This window comes from Dasypus novemcinctus, chromosome 7 (assembly GCF_030445035.2).
Source record: "Dasypus novemcinctus isolate mDasNov1 chromosome 7, mDasNov1.1.hap2, whole genome shotgun sequence".
NCBI classification, from domain to species: domain Eukaryota; kingdom Metazoa; phylum Chordata; class Mammalia; order Cingulata; family Dasypodidae; genus Dasypus; species Dasypus novemcinctus.
Window position 1 is genome coordinate 49,464,355 of NC_080679.1, and position 23,814 is coordinate 49,488,168.

Here is a 23,814-nt window from a genome sequence, read left to right on the forward strand (position 1 = left end):
GAATTGACATGAAAGAGTATGTCCTTGCCCTCATCTACATGAGAAGAAATTATTCTTAGGAGGAATGTTCCCTAGCTTAGCTCTCCAGGCTTATGACATTTGGATCTATCTTACCTTCTCAAGTGCAATACCTTCTTTTAGTGTTTTCATTCAGTCAATCACCACATTTTTTAATGTGTACCATGTGCACAGCACTGTGCTAACAATGATAAAAGCCAACACTTAATGTAGCATTATATAGTATGTAACCTTGACTTTGTGTCAGTTACAAAGTGCTGTTGTGAGCTCTTAGATAAGGTCATTTAGTCATCACAGCAGCCTTGTGCTATTTTTTAAACAAATCAATTTAATTTATACATATTAATAAAGCACACAGTTCATCTAAAGTGTACAATCAATGATATCTGGTATAATCACATAGCTGTGCATTCATCACTTCCATCATTATTAGAGCATTTTCATTATTTCCATAATAATAACAAACAAATAACAGACAAGCAAACAAGAAAATTCTTCACCTTCAATTTCTCTGTGCTTCCTCTGCTATACATAGCTGCTATTTCTGGCTATTCTTGTGCTATTTTTATCGACATTTAATAGATTAGGAAACTGTGGCATAGTATGACTGAGTAAAATGACCAAAGTCTCACAACTAGTAATGTTAGTTTTGTGTTTGATCCCAGGCAGTCTGGCCCCAGAGTCCATGCATTTCTCCTTTCTCTGTCCAGTGCGTAGAATGAATGGGTGTCTTCTAGCAGGTGTAGTGAAGTATAGTAATGACTTTGCTGGAAGCCGTGGGAGCATGTGGTAGTGCCTCTTTCCACATTCAAGTGAGTTGGGACTTTCGGATGCATTACCTAACGGTAGCCTTTTGGGTGAGTTGGTCTTAGCTCTCCAGGCATGTGATTAGTCCCTTTCTTGAATTCCCACAGAATTTTGCTTGTATTGCCTCATTATATTTATTCCCATCCACTTCACAGTGGAGTCATTAACATGTCTTACCTTCCCAGCAGATGATCCCCTTTTGAGAGTTCTTTAATTTCTCTTTGAATTATCCTCTCCTTTACTCCAGTGCCTTTCACATTGAAAGTCCTCAAGACAAGTCTGATGAATGAAACTTGTCACCTATAGTTTCCTGGTTATTCAGTAACCCCTCCTTTGTGCAAATGAAGAAAGATCTGCCAGATTCCCTCCCTACTCCCACTCCCTCCCCTTTCTCCTATGGTTTTACTACAGAGTAGCTTCTAGATTTGCCCCATTTGACCTCTGTTAATACATATGTTATCTTAGATTTTTTGCTTTTGCATGTTTGAACAAGGCAGTGATTATGTTTGCCTTGTACTTTAGCTATCTTCAGTTCTGAAAAAGAATTTTTTGTAATCACTGAAGTTTAGATTGGGTGAAATTTCACAGGATTCTAGATCTGGTATATGTTTGGGGCTGTTACCAGGGAAATATGTTTGACTCACATAAAAGAAGAGAATTAAAATATTCTTTTAAAAATTAAACTTTATTTAAAAAGAAAGAACAGAATATCAGGCCCTTTAGGTAAGATGATGATGGTGGTGGTGGTGGTGATGGTACCTGCATTTATTATACTTGTATCATGTGCCAGACTCAGTACTAAGTGCTTTCTATAGACTATCTTATTTACACCTCATGGCAATGTATGAGGTAAGGATTATTATTATTATTATCCACATTTAATGAAATTTGGAGATGTTTAAGATACGTATCAAGTAAGCAGGGAAATCAGGATCAAACCCTAGGAATGTGTCTCTAATCTACTGCACTTTACTGGGAGGGATTCTCTTTGCAAATTAAAAAGCCTTAAGGGATCTTTATTATCCCAAGGAAGGAAAATTCCAGGCCAAAAGCTAGGATTACTAGTAGCCTTCAAAGTTGAGTCATTTCTATAGATCTTGATTAGATCACTGGTATTCTAGCAAAGGATGCACCATCAGAAACATATTCATGGCACCATGCTTAAGTGTAAGGGAATGGAATTTGCATTTATTGAAGACTTATTAGGTGCCAGGTTCTATGCTAAGGACATAACATTAGCTTGTTTAATTTTCACAGCAATCCTGTGAAATATACCTTACTAAAGATGAAGGAACCAAGACTTAAAAGGATTAAGTTAATTTTGTGCAAGTAGACTCTTGGATACAAATCCAGGCCTTTCTATATCCAAAGCATGTAATCACTTTCCTATGCAAGGCTGGTCTAGACCTCACTGGGCCATTTCACACATGACCAACTTGGGAGATATCAGTTAAATGATGGGTACAAATGAGTAGGTTGCTCACCTTTTCATGTGCTTTTTGGCCATTTGTATATCTTATTTGGAGAAATGTTTGTTCAAATCCTTTGCCCATTTTTTAATTGGGCTATTATCTTTATATTCTTGAGTTGTAAGATACCTTTATATATTCTGGACACTAATCCCTTACGTGATTGTCACTATTTTCTCCCAGTTCTGTTGAGTGGTCTTTTCACTTTCTTGATGGTATTGGTCACAGCACAAAAATAGTCCAAATTGTCTGTATTTTCATTTATCCTTGTGCATTTGGTATCATATCGAAGAAAATATTACCTAACCCAAGTTGACAGATATTTACTGCTATGTTCTCTTCTAAGAGTTTTATAGTTTCAGCTCTTACATTTACATTTGTGATCCATTTTGAGTTAAGTTTTTGTATGGTTTGATGTAGGGGTCCAACTTTTTTCTTTTGCATGTTGATATCCAAATGTCCTAGCAGCATTTGTTGAACAGAATATCCTTTATTCATTGAATATCATTAGTCATTAGGGAAATGCAAACCAAAACCGTAATGAATTACCATTTCACATCCACTAGATGTGAATTTAAAAAGACAAACAATAACAGGTGTTGGTCAGCATGCAGAGAAATTAGAACCCTCATACATTACTGATAGAAATATAAAACATTGCAATCACTTTGGAAAGAGTTTGTCAGTTACTCAAAATGTTGGACAAAGAGTTTCCACATGATCCAGCAATTCTACCCCTTATTTCATATCCAAAAAAAACAAAAACATACATCCGCACAAAATCTTATCCATGAATGTTCATAGTAGCATTATCATAATAGCCAAAAAATGGAAACAACTCAAAACAACTATTAATGGATAAATAAAGTGTGGCATATACAATGGAGTATTATTTGGCAGTGCACAGGAGTGAAGTATTGATATATGCTACAATATGGATGAATCTTTGCCTAGTGAAAGAAACTAGTTATAAAAGACCAAATACTGTATGATTCTATTCATACAGTATTTGCAGAATAGGGAAATCTATAGAGGCAGAAAGTGGATTAGTGGTTGCCTTGGGCTGGAGAGTGGGATGAGAAATGACTGCTGGTAGGTACAGAGTTTCTTTTGGGGGGACAAAAATATTCTAAAATTAGATTGTTGTGATGGTTGCACAACCCTGTGAATATATTTTAAAAACAGTGAATTCTCTATTTTAAATGAGTAAATTGTATGGTATCTGAATTATATCTCAAAAAAGTTGTTAAAAAAATAAATAGTTTTGATTAGAGGAAGGCTAAGGTTCCCTTCTTAGCGCCTAAGTTCCTTAGGTCTCTGATTCTTCAAAGTCAAAAGTTAAACAATATGGTTCCAAAATAGATTTGATATCAAATATGTAATGCTTTCTTTCTGAAGAGACAGTTTCCGCAAAGACTTTTGGAAAAGTCTCATGTTTGAAATTCCACAGCATCTCTTAGTTAGAATTTTGTTCCATTACTTGATTTTCTTAATTATTTTAAGTGTGTAATATTGAGACTAGCAATTAAGCCAAGTTTAATTTATCCAGAACTGGGATCAACATCGGTGTCTATCTGTTATATCTAAAGCCTAGAATTTTTACCTAACAATACAGGGCACATTTTGGCTTGCTTGATTTTGAAATGACACAGATAAGCAAAGAAAGTGGGCCAAGGTAAAATGAAAATTTCTGCTTGCTTCTTATTGTAATAATTGTTAAACTTTTACATGTCTCAAGAGTGTGAAAGTCAAGGATATTTTGAGATATGTGTAACAGTGTTGATATAAGCATTTTATATATGTGCAAGAGATATGCACTCTATTATTAAAATATGATTTCTTTAAAATGCTTCTGGTTGTTGGCTGGGTTTGGTCATTAGTGTGTGCTTATGGAAGTAATATATCTGGAAGGTGAAAATGAGCTTTAATGAGGAAAACCAAATGTTATTTAACCTAGGAGTGGTTTGGGGCTCTTGTGAGTATGTTTGCCATCATTACTTTGATGGATTTGAGAAAATTATGCTGCACGGGCAGAGGGGAGGGGGCAAGGATTCTTGGATCCATCATTAACTACCTGACTTAACCTACGTAAACTTCAGTTTTGTCTAAAGTGAGTGTTACTGACCTATCCTATCCAACTTGACTTACAATGTTGTAGAAGATAAAAGCTATACAGTTACAAACCTCTAAAGGTTTAGAGTTTAACTTGGGAACAACAAAGATATGGAATATATAAATATCTACAAAATCAAATGGGACATACAGCAAACTAAGCCAGAAGTGTAGGATGAGTGCTACTCAGCTGGAGATTGCTACCCTGCTCACCAAATTCTTGATTTGAATAGTTAGGTAGAAGTAAGAAACTATGTGAAGCAATAACTAAAGAGTTTCATTAATTTGGGATTTTATGAAAATTTTAAAGGCTTGTTAATGGCTGAATCCTACTCTAATGGGAAATAGACAATGGCTTATAAAGGACATAATTTAGGATTAATGTCAGTGTCTCATTCCGCCGGTTAAGGAACTGCTGATCTCCCTCAACCATGGTGGTTTTCACAGTAGGATTAGTTTTTGGAGTGTCCTATTGTTCTTGACCAAAACAGTGTAGTTTGCCCTGGTATGTTTGTTTCTGCCTTAAACTTGTGTAACAACCCAGAGTGTTCCCTGTGTCTCTGTGAGTTCTCTGCTATGGCTAGATTTGTCCTCTTGCCCTCTGGTGGATGCATTCTCCACCAGTTGAGAGGTAGGGTTTTGAAAACATCCTTAGCAAAATAAGTAACTTTCTCCTTAGAAATTGGCCTGAAATCAGATCCACAAATTTGCACAGAATCACACTCTTCCTGCCTTAGGCTACTAAACACTTCTCCCCAGGACACAGCTGTTTTACCACTGACGCCTCTCCTTTGAATTATGAAGGAGCATGCACCACAGCCTAGTATAAGGATTAGAAGAGTTCAGTGCAGAATGACTTATTTCCAACTTGGGACACCTGGACATTTTTCATAGTAAAGGTAACATTTCAGCTAAACCACGAATGATGAGGTGGAATTTTGATAAGAAGGGATTGTAGAGGGGGTGGGAAGGGAAAACACCCAAAGTAAAGGCACAGAGACAGGAAAACACCAGGTGGTTATGGCTGGTTCCTCGGAAGAACTAATTAGTAAATTTCAAGAAACCCACATCAGTGGAGTGGAGGTAGCAGAGGCTTACACTGCAGAAGGTCAGGAATAACAGAATGACATGAAACAACGTAAATATTTAGAAAAATACTGTGAAGTTTATTTCTCAAATATACATAATGAGCCTAACATTTGGTTTAATTTTTAGAAGACATGCTATTTTCATGACTTCCCTCTCAGAAGTTAAATACAGAATATCTTTTTTTTAATCCCCCTGAATTTTTGCTTTGCACTTTCATAACCTCGGATGTTTTTCCCAAATCATTCTTCTTGGGCCAAAATTGAAATATTAAGAAACTTTGAACTTTATAAGTGATATATTATGAAACTTCATGGTTTTTTTCCAAATAAAAATATAAAATGGTAACCATCTCCTTATTTTAAATATGTTCTTTCCCATAGTTTCTTGGACTTTTCCCTATAATAGTCATCAAATATAATATCTCAAAGTTAGGTTAACATCCATTTCTGTACCCAGGCTTTGTAACTCTGGGGGGTTGTGACTGGATGTCAGAATGATTCAGATCCCCAACTTTGATAACCATGGCAAGAAGCAGTTTTAGTTATAAGAATAGATTCCAGAATGGAGCAAATATTTGTACAGTGGAAGTTACCACAGGCTGAGGCTACTTAAGGATTCTCCTGTTGCCAGACCCTAATAATAGCCTCTGAGAGTGCAGAAGTTGCCCCAGTGATGGCACAGACCCTGGTTTCAATCCCACGTGAATCTGATGGCCACTGGGTCAAGTTTGATTCATCTCAGTAAGTAAAATGAAACTTAATACTTGGAAGTCTCAAGGGAATTCTAAAAGTCTCTTAGAACAATTTCTACAACTTAAAAAACATTTTATTTGCCAATTTGAATACTACCTTTGTTATTTGCATGATACATCTCTTTAATTGTTCTGAAACAACTATGATACCTCTTTGTAGTGGTTATCAGGTTTAATCATGTCAAGCTACATAGCAATCCAGGTGGACATAAGATTAAAATTTGAATTTATGAATAGCACATCATTTTCAGAGGATCTCTTGCTTATTTTTAAGTGGTAAAAAGATGGTAGAGATAAAAAATTAGGGAAACGGACTTTGGCCCAGTGGTTAGGGCGTCCGTCTACCACATGGGAGGCCCGCGGTTCAAGCCCCGGGCCTCCTTGACCCGTGTGGAGCTGGCCATGCGCAGTGCTGATGCGCGCAAGGAGTGCCGTGCTACACAGGGGTGTCCCCCGCGGTAGGGGAGCCCCACATGCAAGGAGTGCACCCATAAGGAGAGCCGCCCAGCGCGAAGGAGGGAGCAGCCTGCCGAGGAATGGCGCCGCCCACACTTCCTGTGCCGCTGACGACAACAGAAGCGGACAAAGAAACAAGACGCAGCAAAAAGACACAGAAAACAGACAACCGGGGGAGGGGAGGGGAATTAAATAAATAAAAATAAAATCTTTTAAAAAAAAAAAAAAGAGATAAAAAATTAATCCATGTAAATACACATAGAAGGCAAAGGTAAAGTATCTTTCTGGGACAGTGTACCCTTTTGAATGAGAGAGTGGAGATGAGATTAGTTTTGTGGATATATTTCTGAGTAAAGTGCTAGAATCGTGGAACCTTGAAGGAACTGTCCAAGTGTAGAGATAGTCTTTAGCTTTTCTTTTTTAACAGTTGCCTTCATGGCTTGCCTTTGTAAGTATTAATACACAAATTTTTAAAAATTCATGGAAATGCCCTTTTCGTCTAACCTAATAAATTTGATATTGATAACCTTAGTCTTCCACAGTGATGTACTCTCCAAGGAGGTAGGGAAGAGGACTGATCTGTACTATTTAAACAATCCCCATGGCATAAATTTTCAAGCTGTCTCCATCACACTACCAGTTCACATAATTCTTGAAAATTTCACAACCAACTCTCAAGGTGGTCCACGCCATTTCCAGCATATCACTGGCTCCCCCATTACATTTCTAATTCCTAAATATCACTACTCCCCACACATAAAATATCACTCCCTTTGCTAACATTTTACATCCAAAACGTTGAGATGTTGTACTTATCTGCATCTACTAGCCAGTTGGGTTCCAGCACTCTAGCCCACGTCCCATGGATCCTGTTTTCTTTCCTAGTCGCTTTAAAGCCATGACCACAGACATTTAATAACCTTCTTTAACCTTTTTTATGACTGAGTACAGATATTGTGAAATATTTGGGACCACAACTATCTACTTCAAATGAATTAAGTAGTAGAACCATTGGCATGTCTATTTTTTACTTTCAGTAACCTGTGTCATTCAACCCTCTTCATATCTACTGTTGGTGACTGAAGTCCATCTGGGATATAACATGGAGAAAATGATAGCATGTTTGTTCCTTATAAATGGGGAAATACTGGAGAGGGTGAGAATGGGTCAGGAACTGAGAACAGTTTATATTTTGAAGGGAGAGAATGTGTCAATCAATAGGCTTTTTTATAAAAATTTAAATAGAATTTTTTAGGCATTTCTGGGATTTTGTAGGCTTAAGAAATCAGAATTTGGAATAGGCATATTATGCAGTGCTTCTAACTTAAAAATTACTGTTCTTTCATTGTCTGCATAACTCTTTAATGAAAATTTTAAAAGGAGATCTGATGTTCCTTATTTTTGTTAAGTAGTTACAAGTACTTTTTGTTTCACTTTGTTTACATGTTCTCTTAATATGGATTCCTGGTTTGGCAAAATGTTAACTGGAAACAATTTCAAACTTTTGAAACTTAAATTTGTTAAGCCTGAGGTTGGTATTTCTTCACAAATACTGATGACTTTTTCTTTTCTTAAAATAATAGAAGCTTTAAAAAGAGAAAGACTTTTGTAAAGAAAGAAATGTATTTTGTTTGGCCTCACTGAAAGACCACTTGGCTCCAACCACCCCATATTTCCTGACTATGGCTATGCCTCGGAGCAGTGAAAGGGTAGAAGTTTTTAAAATGAGATTTGAGTTTGTATATTTGCATTCCTTTCAGTTTTTAACTATGTTGTTGGGCTTAGTTAGTCCAGAATTGTGAAGCTTGAGTGAATCTCCTTAATGAAACGTAACAGTAAGGAATTTCTTTTGTTCTAATTTCAGATTAGCTTCTCAATATACTGTCTATCCAGATAATATCTTTAAATATATGTTAGATTCTTTCACAAATAATCACAGGCCATTTGAAAATTGTGACACAAGTGAACCAAATTAAAAAAAGAAGTACTGGGTCAACTTCATTGCTGGCCTGAACTAGTTAGGATATCCTGTGGGAAAGTGATCCACTTTCTTGACATAATTGGTATGTGCATCACAAATAGAAATGGCAAGCCTAAAATTTGTACTGTGATTTTTCTCTGCTTTCCTCTTTATTTTAAAGTAGGATACATTTTTCACAACTCAACTGTAACCTGAGCAATCCCCTTTACATAGAAAAAGCAAAGCACTAAGGAAGCAGGTCCGCACAATGGGCCTGGAGTAGAGCCAAAATGCCTGCTGAGGAATTACTTTGCGCTGCATTCTGTGAGTGCTCTGGGTCTGTGGTATTGGAGTTCTTAATTGGGACCTTTCTCTCCAAGTACTTGGCAGACTTGAAAAGCATGTGTAAACAATATACACATTCCATTTGCCTCTGAAACTGAACCCCTTGTGGTATACAAATAACACCTATTCCCCACCACGGCCATGCTTCCGACAGGTTAGCCTTGAGACTTGGGCAGAGTACCAACAATCCGCTGTCTGGGAACAGAGGCGGCTTTTCAGCATTGAAAGAGGGGCGAGGCCAGGCTCTGAGGGTGTCTGTAGTTGTTAACCTAATCCAATAAACACTTAAATGCTTTTCTAAAATCAAGTATATCTGAGGTGTGAGGAGAATAGGAAGAACATAAAAAAAAAAGAGAATAGGCAAGAAGCAAAGTGGAAAAAAGAGAAGATTATGAAAAAGAGAGAGAGAGGGGAAAATGGTGCTGTTCATTGGACTTTGGGGTCAGGCAGAAAGATGGGTTCAAATCCCAGCTTTGTAGGTTTCCAATGGACATTTCACTTAGAAACTGTGACCCAACAGTATTAAAAGTTGAACAAATAATGAGATATCATTAGTTATAAAATAATGAAAATCCTTATCTCTAAAAGTGGTTGCTGAATTATGTGCTCATCTGTGCTTTTAATTTTAGAGGCTCTGTGTTTGCCTCTACAGTGCTGAGACTTCAGTATATAAGTTGGATTTGGTTTGACTTTATTGTGATAGAAGGCCCATACAAAGTCTAACGCATGATTTTTTTTCCCTCTCTCACTTAAGGAAGTTCCCAGGTAGGCAGTTCAGGGCTTAACGGTGGCTAACTAAATTGCAAGTGCCTCAGGCTCCTTCCAGCTTTGTGCTCGGACATCCTCACCTTCATGTTTCAGTGTGGCTGCTGGAGCTCCAGCTCTTACATCCTTGTCTCAGAGATCAGGATGAATGAAGGACAGAAGGAGAGGTTGCCCTGTCCCTTGTAAGAGATTTCCCAGAAGTCTCATGTGATATTTTGTTTATATCATTTGGCCAGAACTTAGTCTCTCCACAAAGACCTACACCAGCCTGTAGTCTTTTATCTGATTCTCCCATTTTTTGACCCTTGTGTATGGATGGTAGCAAGAATCATTATAATCCTTTGTAAAATGTCTTAGAATGAAGTATTATTAGTAATAATAATAATACTGGCATTTGGAGGGTCACAGTCATTGTATTAAAAAACTCATAAGCGCTATCTCATTTATTCTTCCTTTAATGCAGGTGTTACTACCCTCATTGAACAGGAAAAAAAGAGCTTTAAAAAAGTCAAATAGTTTCTTCAAGGTAACTTTGTTGGAGCTCAGAACTAGGCTTGTCTTTCTTTTTCAGATCTGAAGCATTTAATCATTCCTTTGTTCTGTCCCATTTCTCAAGTTTTAACTTAGTAGTTTATTCGTATCTACAATGGCATGTTTTAAACCTTCTGTGCTATTTATCATTTTTCAGTCTTTAACTTCCCACTTTTTTCACTCAACACACACAAACACCTCTCATTTACTTTCCAGATCTTGAAGTATTTCTGTATTTATATAAATTATATAAAGCAATGGGATTTTAAATACTTTGCTAGTTAATTGTGAGTTTGTCTCCTTGTATTTTGGTTAGGAGAATACATATTAGAATTTTTGGCAATTAATTTTTTTTCTGAGCACCCTCTTTCTGCCAGGCACTGCCCTAAATGCTATGGGAGATATCAGGATGAGTAAGAAAGAGTCCCTGCCCTCAAGGAGTTTACAGTAAAATTCTTTAGAGAATGGATTTTAGGCAAGCCTCTTAACATCAAATTATACTATGACACCACATAGAAATCCCAGTTGACCTAGATGCACACACCCATTTGTCCTTACAATTACAAATGCATCATTGTTGCCTCTTAATGGCCATCCTACCCTTCAAAACATTTCCAAGGAATTAAGTAGAGTACATATGCAATTCTATTTTAGTGCTCTTTATATTTTTACTTCAAACATGGCTTACAATATTGTTTTAGTATAAGTGTGTTAATTTTAATTTACATAAAGGGAATATAAATTGACTAGAATATGTTATTTTTACATGGTTACCAATAGTTATCAATTTATGTTCATTCATAAGTATAATCTAACTCCTACTGTGTGATATTTTGAGTAGTGGCAGAAATAATATGCAAGTGTATTAGAAGCCCAAGTCAAATGGGGGCCTGTGTGATAAGCATACCATTTATCCTTGAGGTACTTTTACAAGATCTGAGAAGCAAGATGCTTCACCTGATAGGTTAGGGAATAGGGATTGGTTAAATTAAGGAGGCGGGATTAGGTTAGGCTCAGGAAGAGGGATTAGGTTAGGGTAGAGATATGAGGCTCAAAGACACCATCTCATACAAACCCTCCTTCTAATCTAGCCTTTGGACCCTAATAATCAGATATTGAGAGAGGGATAGGAGAAGGATTCTTGTTCTGTCCATTTCTTTACTTTGTTTTCTAGTGCATCCATTGCTTACAAAGAAGTCTTTTTTTCCCTATCTGATCGCTACCTCCAAATTAGTTTGCCCCTTATACTGGTGATTTATATGTAGGTGTATGCATGTGTATGAAACACACATAATGGGAAGGTGATTTTTTAATAGGTATTAATATAACATCTGCTCCTGGGATTTGCCTTAATGCATTTATTCCTAATCTTTAAGGTACTTTATTCATTGAGCTACTTTAGCTCTTTTTTTGTTTATGTCATTTAGCCTATAGCATGTGTCCTGACACTTGGTTTATAGGTAAAGAGTCACCTGGCTCTCTTAATAGTCCCTTTATCTTTGATGACCTAATTAACATGATCTGATCATGGGAAACACATTTCTAATGGTCCTTGAGGTAATGGGTTAAATATCATCTGGTGGATTTTACTTTGACAAGTTACATCATTTGGACCCTAATAATAGTGACAAAAAGCACTTGTGTGAATTTTAGAGTTACACAACAAAAGGTTGTATTCTATATTGTGTTTGATCCTTACTTCAACACTGAGGAAAATGGTTTGTTTAACTCATGATTTCATGTCACCAGGAATTCTGCAGTAAACAAGAGCACGGTTTCCACCTTCTCAACATATTTTGAAGGCAATAGATGATAAAAACAGGGAGATATGTCTTTAATCTATTGCTCAGAGAACTTAAGTGGTGTGATCATAGTCACAGTCAGTTATGTGACAGAGTATGTATAGGTGTGTAGTAAATGACTAAACTGGAAAGATAAGAAGGAAGGAGAGTTGAGTGTATTGAATACCTGACCAAAGGGTTGGGATATTTTTTTTCTGATATTAGAGGCTTTGGATTGGGGTGGTGATAAAATAAAAGCATTTAGAAAGAACCTTCTTATAATGAGGTGCCAGTTAATGAATAACGGTGCTAAACATGTGGAACAACTGGAAAGCTACTAGCAGTTACATGCATGAGATTAAACCCTGAAATAATGGGGTGGTTGTCAGGTTGGGTGGGAACAGAGAGGGGACACTATGATGGGAAAATGAGAGGACTTGGTGACTGACTGCATAGAAAAAGTAAAGGAGCAGTCGGTGATGCTTAAAGTTTCAGGTGACCAATGGAACTTTGTAATACCATAGATAGGAAAAGAAATTTAAACCTAAGGTTAAGAGAAGCCCACATTCCTTGGTTCTTCCTAAGAGCACCTTTAATAGCTATCTTGTAGAGTATTCTCTACAACTAGGAGCAATGCCCCTTCCTGTTCTCTTCGTTCTGAATACAATCTAAGCAGGGCTTTCTCTATTCTGCTCTGTCCTCAGAGGGTCAGGAGAATCACCCCAGTGATTTAAGATTATGTGAAAATGGCGCTAAGATCATTTCTCAGAAGCGGGTCGTTTTTGAATGTGGGATGTTCTAGCTAAGACATATGTGGTATGCATTGACTGTTGATTGGATGGATTGTTTCCTAGGCGTTTTTTGTCGACCACAATTCACGTACCACCACTTTCATCGATCCTCGACTCCCTCTTCAAAGCAGTCGACCCACAAGCGCGTTGGTTCACCGGCAACACTTGACGAGGCAGCGCAGTCACAGTGCGGGCGAGGTGAGTCCCTGTCAAAGGACTGTCTGTTGGTGCTAGATGCTGTCAGGATGTGGTGGTTTGTGGGACTGGGTTGGCTCTTTATTGTTTTTTGTTTGTATTTCTCTACTTTAGAGATTATTATTTGGAGGTGAAATGCTCCGGAATATTGGCAGGGTTTCTCTGAAAATACTTAGAACCTAACTTATGAATCTTAAAGAGCAGGGCATTTAAGGAAAGGTCAAAAGATGACCAGCCCAAGGACAGCTTCTTCAAATGAAATGAACGTGAGTTTTAGTAAACTAAATTTAAATGAGCCTAGTAAGAGTTGCTGGATTAGATTAAAATCTTTGGCCATGGCTGTGGGATTGTGGAAAACTCACTAATAGTCTTTAAAATTAGGATGTCTCAGAGAGATTTGATTTATATACTTTAAGTGCCCAGAGAAAATGGGCTGAATTACTTGGCCAGTTTGCAGTGACTTGTGATAACCACATGAGGGCTCTCTAATATCCTAACCCCCCCAAAAAAAGTCTCTTCCTGTTTCACTTTTTCCTTTAGCAGCTTATATAAATAAAAGGAATGTTTTAGATCAAGTTTTTCCTTCTTAATATGGGTTAATGCTTTGTATGTTCATCACTTGATGTACCTTGTTTCTAAAAATTCCTTTGGTCAAATAGAATTGAGATTATCTTCCTAAACATTTTCAACATCTACATGCGTATCATATATTCTATTGTTCTATCGTAGGTCAAATATTTTTGTAGCCTCTATTAGGAAAAAAATTATTAATGCAATAAATAACTAGATTTTTATTCATCAAAATTCCACTCTTGGAACTCCGCCTCATTATTTACAGACTTGCTCCAATGCATCTTGTGTGTTTGCTGGTTATAAGTGCAGATATATTAGAGTATACATGAGACGCTCCTATAAAAATGATATATAAATCTATTGCAAGATGAAGTATGCACAAAAATATTTATGTTTTATGAGTAGGTAATAAATCTTTACCTTGCTGTGCTGTAAACCCTTAGTGGTGATCTGGATGATTATAGCTGCATTCACCCTCAAAGCAGGACAGACCGCTCACCTTCGGACCTTTTGCGTGATATGAGGCATAATTAGAGCCCTTCCCGACTTTATCACATGGCCATTGCAGTGCCCTTTAGCCACTTGCCTTATCTTGACCTCACAACGTGGAACTGACTGTTAGGTCTAGACAAGAATGTTTTCCTGGGATTACATGGGTGAGATTAGTAACTATACTTACATTTTATTTCAACCCCTCTGCCTCAGAACTTGAATTATTTTCATGGACTTACAGTAGGCTTTTGTGGGCAAGGGCTCCTAAAATATACATGTACAATTTGAATAAAGATTTCTCTTCACATTAGTGGAATCTGATGAGTAGAACAGAGATAGCCCCCAAAGACTCCACAGTCAACTGCCACATTGTTAATAATCCTTTGAGGGAAAAGCACTTTCTGACACAGCTGCATGCCGCATCGCTACCCGCACTTATCGGTTGGGTTGCCCAATGTCTGTCAGTCTGGTTTGAAGAAAGGATGTCTCAGAGAGAAGACCTTTGGTTGGGTATTGAGATAAGTCCGCTGACTGATATACAATGAGGAGTATGTCCCCAGAGAGAGACTGATTTCAGTACTCAAAGCCCAGAACTCTAGAGAAGCAGTGTGAGAAAGCTTCTAGTTACATACATGAATCTTTCCAGCCCCACTCTTATACTCATTCCAGTTAGTAGGAATATTGGTATCTCTTCCACCCAACAACATAATAATTACCAAACACCTATAAAGTAGAAATATGGTGATTGGTGTTGTGAGAGATACAAATACATTTCCAGAGCTCCTAAAGGGAAAGAAAATACGAAAATAGCCAAAATACAAATGAATAAAAATGTGAGTGAAAAGAGCTTTATAAACTGTTAATAAAGAAAACTGCTTTAGAAATAGACTCCAAGAACTGTGATTGCTCAGAGAAGGATGCATTTAACTTCAGTTTGAAGGGAAGGGAAGGTTTCACTGAGAAGGTACCTTTTGAATTACGCTTTAAGAATTAGAGAGATCATTCCGAAAGGATAAGCCAGCAGTGGTGGGTGAGGAAGATATTTCCAGTTTTAGGGCCTTTTACAAAAGCCCTCTCCAAAAACCTAACAGATGGAATATAAGAACATGATTGTGAAGGTTTCAATGGCTGGGCATAAACCTCTATTTTAAAAGTACCAACTTATAAACCCAATATATTACTTTGCCTTTTCTTCTCTTACTCTCTTATACTACTGTTCTACCATTGTCTTGAAAGACTTCTATAATATGGAGTTGGAGTAATAAGCTAAAACAGAAGTTTAAGCAATGTTAGAGGTTTCTGGTAAGAATATTAATAGGTATTTTTGGTTATCTACTTCTTTGTATGAGTTTCTAAATGTGTAGTAGGTACAATAAATAATTCAGGTTAGGTCAACTCTATTTAGCTCCTACACCTGCTACTCTTAGCTCCCTCGTATGGGAGCTTCAAACCAGAAAGAGCTGTTGTACTGGGTGCTCTAATAGGCATATAAAATTGCTTCTCAAGAGATAATACACTAACAAAGAAAGCCACATGAAGATTGCTGCTCTTCCTCTGCTGAGGCAGGGAATTCTCTGGCCTACTTTGGCCAAAAGAGGGACTCCTGGTCACTACCCCAGTCTATTTTGTACCACCCAGTTCTTCCCTTTGACTATATTATTGCAGGTTTGTGTTCTGTCCATGCAGATGAACGGGTCTGCTATTCAGCTGCTATAGCCCCAATAATTGTAAACACAATTGAACTACTTCTGTACCACTTGGTAAATAGTCATTATCCTGGCCAACCCCCCAAGGATGCAGCTGCCTGAAACCCCTCTGGAACCCATTCCTGCTCCACAGCTGGCACCCCTTCTGATCGGTTGGTACTTAGCCACACTCATTGTTAAAAGGTTTGAACAATTTGGCTGGGGTGCTGATATGAAACACTCCAGCTCTTGGTGCAGAACATAAATGATGCTTGCATTTGCAGGTAGGAGAAGATTCCCGACATGCAGGACCACCAGTTCTTCCCAGGCCATCCAGTACATTCAATACAGTCAGTAGGCCACAATACCAGGACATGGTTCCAGTGGGTATGTCGCTCCTTTCTAGAAATTTCTATGTTTGCTTTTCATGTCAGTGTATATCATGCACACTATGTGGATACTTCCCTATTGTCTGCCTACTACTTTTTGCCCTGTATTAAGAAACTGTTGCATTATCCTTCAGAAAATTATAACAAAATCCTACAGACCTGAGTTTCAAAGGGCTTATGTCCTATAAAAAATTCTATAGAATGGAATATTTTATACTATTAGACCTTTTCTCAGTAGAGATATTATATTAGATTTTTGAAGTTAAGGAAAAATAATTTCCTTAAGTGAGTCTGCCTTACAAAATAAGCAAGCAATGATGGCACATTCTTAAGAAGTTTTATAGCAAATAAATTTTGGCAGCAAGAGTCTCCAAAATAGTAAATAAAATAAACAAATGTGGGCAAATAGGCGTAAAAACAACTGGAGTTACTAAAATGAGGTTGAAGTAGATAATTGGTTAAAAAATATGTTTTTGTTTGTTTTTTGGTTTTTCTTTTGCTTTTTAAAGTATATCATATACATAGTTGATAATTCCGATTCTGTTTTAGCTTTTGGTTTGGTTGATTTGGTAAAGAACTATGCTTGACTTACAAGAATTTATTTCCACATAGAGTTTGGGAATGGTTTGTCATCTGCATTTTGATGGTACCTGTTGCTGGCACCTATTGTGTTTTGGTTACTCTGGTTCTGCCACTTTATCTCTCTGGCTGGCTGATATTGAATTAAAAGATGGCTTTTCATTTTTGACAGTTGCTTGTGAGGTTGATTTTGGTAAGTAGTAACTTTGATCAATATCTAGAATCTTGTTGGTGATCTCATCTTGCAATATGATAATAAACGTGACTCATCAGATGAGCTTATTTAGAATGCTTAAGTAAGCCACATGTACAGATCTAAGTACAATAATCATATAACAAGCTAGATGAACAAATTGGAATTTAAACATCTGTAGTAGCTCCAGACTATGACTTTGAGTACAAGAAATATTAACCAGAAAAACAGATTTTTGAAAAAGGTATAAGGGCTTTTATATTTAAAAATATATGGTTGTAGGAGTAAGGCTAATAACAGGGTTTAAAAGAAAATTGTCTTTTCTATTTGACTTTTTCAGCTTACAATGACAAGATTGTTGCATTTCTGCGTCAACCCAATATCTTTGAAATTCTACAAGAGCGTCAACCTGATCTTCCGAGGAATCACTCACTCAGGTAACCATAATATTGGTATTTAGTTCAAGATGCATAAGCCTTGACATTAAGTAAGTTGAGTAACACTGACAATTGTCTTGGAAATTCACTCTTTATTTCTAGCATTCCAAATAAAGGCATCTAATATACAAATATTTTACATCATCAGCACCAGATCATTGTAGTCCTGGCTTCTCTCTACTAATTAAGAGTTAAATATAATTAATTGAACAACCTAAAACCCTCTCTAAAAGAGAAATATGAAAAACAAATAAAAATTTTCAAAAATTTGCAGCCAAGAATGCATCCTTGATGTGAGGCTTAAATGAAAATAAGAGGACACTAACCTTTTTTTTGAATGTAGCTTGAGAGAACAAAAGTAACATAGAGTTTGTTGAATTGAGGTTGGTAAAATTCTACATTTGGTATTCACATTTTTTTTTAAGTGAAAATATAGTGGAATCTAAGTAGGAAACCTGATCCTCTCCACAGTCCAGAATTCAGAGGCACAAACCATCTTCTAAACAGTTCTTTGGTGCATCATGCTTCAAATCCAGTTTTACTTTCCTCTTCTTCGGCAAGCTTTTCTTTTCTGTTTGGCAAGTGAGGCCTTTCCTTTAAACCCTTAAACCCCAATGCAAATTCCCCTTCCTTGAAGCCTGTCAACTCCACTCTGGACTCTCACTCTCAAAGTCCAGGCCAGTTCTTCTCAGCTTCAGTACTTCTCAGTGTGCTATCCATTAATGGGGATGAAAAAGTTGGCATTTCTGTTGGAAACCATACATAACTCCAGCCCATTTGTCTATATGCTGCAGTTCCTGGTACAAGTATGTGGCGCCATTCCAGGTACATGGCAGTGATTCTCAAATGCTGATCTACTTGGCTGGGACGAGCTGTTTTCATCAGGATCACCTAGATACCAGATCTTGCCCTTCCCCCCCCCAAACTTCTTTCTATTCTCTGAGTTAACAAACCCCCATCTTCCCATAATTTAGTTCGTGAAGTCTGGGGTAAAGCCTTTTCATATAATTCTGATGTCACAGCAAGGAGTAATGACCTGTTGTCTGGACGCTAATTTGACGGTGAATCATGTGATGTTATTGCCATCCTTCATACGAGTTTACATATTTGACTTTTGACAAAATTTTTAATTTTAATTTTTGTTTTCCAAATAGATTATAAGGTCCTTGGAAATAGGGAACTTATCCAACCTATCATTATTTCTCATCCTAACCTTTCAAATATTTTTAACAGTACTTTGTACATAGTAAATATATATATATGTTGATTTCAAATAAATTGCCAAATATTCTTCTTAGGTTGTTCTCAGTCTGTCATATCTTTAAAGATTTCTTTACCTTCTAAAGTTTCTAAAGGCTAAAGCTATGTCAAATTTCAGGTATGTTAACAGACCCTACAAATGCTACTTATAGAGAAATCCCAATTTCGTATGGTTAACATCAAATATAAGTCTTAGTGCTTCCCCCAGGGCAAGCATGTTATTCTCTAACACAAAAAATTATACCAATGATCGTTATGGCATCTACTCAATAAACCACAGTCCCCTGGAGTATCTTATATAAGAAGTTTTAGTTAATAAAATTGCAGAAAAGGGCACCTCAGTGTTCTAAATCAAAATCTTAGAGACCAGACTCGGGGCCTCGAAGCAAAATGAAAAAAAAAAGAGAACCAAGCAAACAAAAATCCCTCCTGTTTTGCTAATCACAACTCTTATTTTTTCCCTCTTCTACCAGCTTCAGTTCCAACACATACTCGCACACACACATGCGCTCACACACACTTCGAGGTAATGTCTGTTCCTCTGAAAGTATCCCTTCCTGTAGAGAAAAAGCCAGAAAGAGGAAACTCAAGAACTTTTCCTTTTTTTCCCCTATACTCCACATTATAATTTAAACCAATTAACAAATCCTCAAAGCTCCACCATCAGAGAGATTAGATGATTTAATTGACCTGAACAGGCAACTAACATTGCCATTATTCTTTAATGAGTTGACAGAACTGTAACAGAGCCCAAGCAGAGGGAAGAGGGGCAGATTCCAGCTGGTAACTTCCAGTTTTGTTTTTGTTTTTAAGGATCTTAAAAGTCTCTGATTTCCTGAAGATTGATGAAGAAGTTTACTTTCTAATGACTCCCAAAGTGTTGAGTTAAGCGTAATCTTTCTTATTATACAGATCTCATATGGTCAAATATTGCCAAGAACTTGATAGGCTTTGAAGTCTCTTTCTATTTACCCTCTTTAAAACTACTTCCAGAATGTGGCCATGGACAGCATGTGCAGCCATGACAAATAGAAAGAAACAGGAACTTATATCAGTGAGATAATGTTGTTCCTCTTACCCTGTCTATGTGTCACAGTAGGCTTTCTTTTTCTGAAAAGGTTTTGGTAGTTAAGGATTTTGCTTATCATAACAACATAAAGGGGAAGTTTGTATACTTAAGAGAACATTCTGTTTCATATAATTAAAACCTGCATTATAAAAAGCATTCCATAAATGCATCGGTGGGGAAGCAGCTGGGGTTCTTTAATCTCATATTTCAGTGATATTTTTGATAACAGATTTATGCATGGAATAGAGCCACTGAGTCATCTGTGGGTCAAAGGTAACTGTGGACCTTTTGTTGATATCCTAAGCAAGGGTTCCCAATATCAGCATACCTCTTTGTGCATTCTCCCTCATCTGTGACACAGTCACTTACAAGAAATAGCTATACTTGTCTTATCAATAATATAATGAGGAAATAAGTGGTCCCCTTGGGATGTTAGAGTAGGTAAAAATTTCTTTACTTTGTGTTTTGCTTGTTTTGCTTTTGATTTCTCCTAAACTAAAGGATAGCAAGCAATTTATTTAGTTTGTATTCATATATAGCTCCCTCTTCCTGGAGTCTACTTCTTAAATCTTTTCAGGGGATTATGGTTTTACTTTCTCTTGCTGTGTTTAAATCATTGCCCCCTCTAACTTCATCTGTCATGTAAACGCGAACAGTACCAAGTTGTTGTCCTCTCTTTTTATCTCAAAGGAGGTTTATTTCCCTAGTAAGAAAAATCACCGTCTGTTCGCCACTCCCTCTATCAAAAGGGTAGCATCCCCATTGGACTATATCCTGCTCCTGGTAGTCATCCAAAGACAGTAATCACACTAAGAAGTTTGAATGCTGGGATGTTAAAATAAACGCTGAAAAAAATGTTCTAACATTTCATTCTGACAAAGACAAATATATTCATTTTTAAAAACTGCTGAAGTATTTTATAGGTTAAATTAATGTATACTAATCCAATAGTTATTTGGCATTGGTGTTTGTACAACATTATTTTATGGAAAAGGATCCAACTGTCAAAAAACTAAGTTAGAACTTAATGAAAATTTCCCGTATGTTATTATTATCCCTACACAACTCTTGTTCTCCTCAGTTATCACGATAATTACTTTAGACACCAGGTTGATTCTTCCTTGAGCACTTCCCATATAAATATCCTTGTCATGAGAACATGATACATTATACTTTTTAAAATTCCAGGTAAATTTGGCCATTTCAGATTTTATGTTATTAGCAAATTAGTAATTTGGAAGTCAAGAAATTCTAAGCCAAAAAGGGCAAATGGATACATGTCTTGGGATTTATCAGAGTAGAAGTAAATGCAGACTCTTAGCTATTTCTTTCCATCATCTTATTTCAAAAATCCTGGAATTTTTCTCTTATTTTTTATGTTAAAAATAATACTTGTCCATTGTGAAATTATCAAACAATACAGAATTTTATGAGGTAAAAAGTTAAAATTTCCGAAAGCTGGCTTTCATGAAACAAACCCAAGTGAACAAAATTTCTAATCTATTTCTTTTTATTTCCTTCCTGGCAAATATTTTTCTACATTTAATAATGGACTGGAAATATTAATCTCAATTAGCCTCCCAGTTACTTGGTTCAAAATAGCAAGAAAATACTTCACCCAGTCCTTATGCATTTACTTGTTAAGACCTGCCTAGCTCTGCCTCATAGTCTACGCCTTGTTTGTTTACTGCTCACTCAGGTGTCTGGAACCAACAAAACAAATGTCTGATCTTTGTTTAATCAAATTTTTTTTTTTTTTATCAGTTTTTTTTTTCTTTTTTTTTTTTATTGACTTTGTAATAATATTACATTAAAAATATATATATGTGAGGTCCCATTCAACCCACCCCCCCACCCCCCCTCTCCCCTCCCAACAACACTCGTTCCCATCATCATGACACATCCATTGGATTTGGTAAGTACATCTTTGGGCACCTCTGCACCTCATAGACAATGGTCCACATCATGGCCCATACTCTCCTCCATTCCATCCAGTGGGCCCTGTGAGGATTTACAATGTCCAGTAATTGCCTCTGAAGCACCATCCAGGGCAGCTCCATGTCCCAAAGACGCCTCCACCTCTCATCTCTTCCTGCCTTTCCCCATACCCATCGTCCACCATGTCCACTTTTCCCAATCCAATGCCACCTCTTCTATGTGGACATTGGATTTGTTGTGTCCATTGCACCTCTATGTCAAGAGGAGGCTCAGATTCCACATGGATGCTGGATGCAATCCTCCCATTTTCAGTTGTAATCACTCTAGGCTCCATGGTGTGGTGATTGTCCTTCTTCAACTCCATCTTAGCTGAGTGTGGTAAGTCCAATAAATCAGATTGTAGGTGCTGGAGTCTGTTGAGGCTCAGGACCTGGCTATCACATTGTCAGTCCAGATGTTTAATCAAATTTAAATCATGGAATATCTGGATTGAGGCTCTTGTTTTCCTATGGACCATTTTCATAGGGATACTTATTGAATTTAAGAAAAAAACTGATTGAAATCTTTTATTGACACCACACAATAAAGGTTGATGGAAAGACCTGCTAGCAGTTTCTGTCTCTGACCAGGAGACCAGCATTCATGACTCTTAGAAGATGGTGGAGTATAGATGCTAAAATGTAAAGTTTGGATTCAGACAGACCTAGGTTTGAAGTTTGGCTTTGCAATTTATTTACCAGGTGAAGTTGAATGAGGCATTTATGCCCCTGCAAGTCATAGTTTCCTCATCAGTAACACAGGCTTAGGAATTTCTAACCTGCCAGGTTTTTAATCAGTTTAGGCCCAAAGCCCAGGTGGGGCCTCTTCCTCCAAACCTTATCCCTGACCAGGCCCTGAGACAGATGCAGTCTCCTTAGTTACCTGCTCTACCTGAAGGCTACTATAAGACATACACACATACAGAAAGAAAATAGAGGAAGAAAGAAGGAAAAGAAATATTTGAAGGACTTGGCCCTGTAAGCATCGTAAGTATACAATAAATTTAAATTAATATTATCTTATTAGTCTGCCGTTTACTTCTTTACGTATGACAAGGACTCAGTTTAATGTAATTTACTCATTAACATACTCTGATTCTCAAAACCACTATCCCTGAGACCGATCCTACATGTAAATGGAAACGTGCAATTCTGTCGACATAATTAAAATGCAGCTAGGGTGTCTTCAGTCCCATGCTTAACTTCTTTGTAGGAGGGCTTTATAGTGTTGTGCCCATACTGTTTCCTACAGGAAGCTTTGCTCTAAAAATCTCTCACACTTATACCATCAAACAGCCTTGACTACTCCATGCTTAGACAGAGGACTGAGCCTCCTGGCTCAGGGTTCAGCAGAAATTACCAAGGGCCAAAAATTCGGGGCAACATCACTGAGAAAACATTTCAGAAGCCATCCAAGGGCATATGAAAATATCTTCACAAGTATCTAATCTCATAGGTCTAATGAGAGATTTGGGGGTTGCCACCTAGGACAGTAAGGAACACATAGGCAAAATTAGTTTAGATCCTATTTTAAGAATCCCATCTAAGTGTTTGTTAAATTGTTTTCCCATAAGTATAGTTCCCTGATACAACTTTGAAACATTAACATATTATAAATATGGTCATCCACTGGATATTTCTCCAAAACATTGTGCTTTTTTGCTTAACAAATGGGTCAACCATTTTCTCACTTGAAGAATAAGTGTGTTTTGGATATATCTGTTCCCCTACTGGTTTTTGCTAGATTCTGCTGCATTTATCAAGAAAATTGTTTAGTAAAATGTTATTCTTCTTCATTAGCTCATCAGACATGGATTCTCTTTTGACCAAGCAAAATATCAGTACTGAATCCAGCCTCAGTGCTTTCCCCAAACCTCAAGAATAATGAAGTCATATCTAAAATCATAGAGAACAGTGAATTTTTAGCTATCACAGTAAAAATGACCTTTTATTAAATATTTTTACAAGTAGACAAATTGGAAAGTCATTAGTGAATCAGAAGCATTTCTTACAATGCAAACAAAATAAACATCCCTTCTGTGTTACTAATGTATTTTTTCTCTTTTCTTTCTGTCTATATCATTGGATTTA

The 23,814-nt window shown here is 37.0% G+C and overlaps 1 protein-coding gene across 16 annotated transcripts in view; it reads left to right on the forward strand.

The window, feature by feature from the left end:
• The window catches only part of HECW2 (HECT, C2 and WW domain containing E3 ubiquitin protein ligase 2), a 469,060-nt gene that overhangs the window by 382,220 nt on the left and 63,026 nt on the right, over window positions 1-23,814 (forward strand). For all 16 annotated transcript variants that reach the window (XM_058300431.1, XM_058300434.1, XM_058300432.1 and 13 more), the window contains 3 exons: window positions 12,939-13,073; window positions 16,105-16,207; window positions 17,322-17,418. In XM_058300431.1, the coding sequence (XP_058156414.1) occupies window positions 12,939-13,073; window positions 16,105-16,207; window positions 17,322-17,418 (335 nt within the window). The remainder of the gene's footprint in view (window positions 1-12,938; window positions 13,074-16,104; window positions 16,208-17,321; window positions 17,419-23,814) is intronic.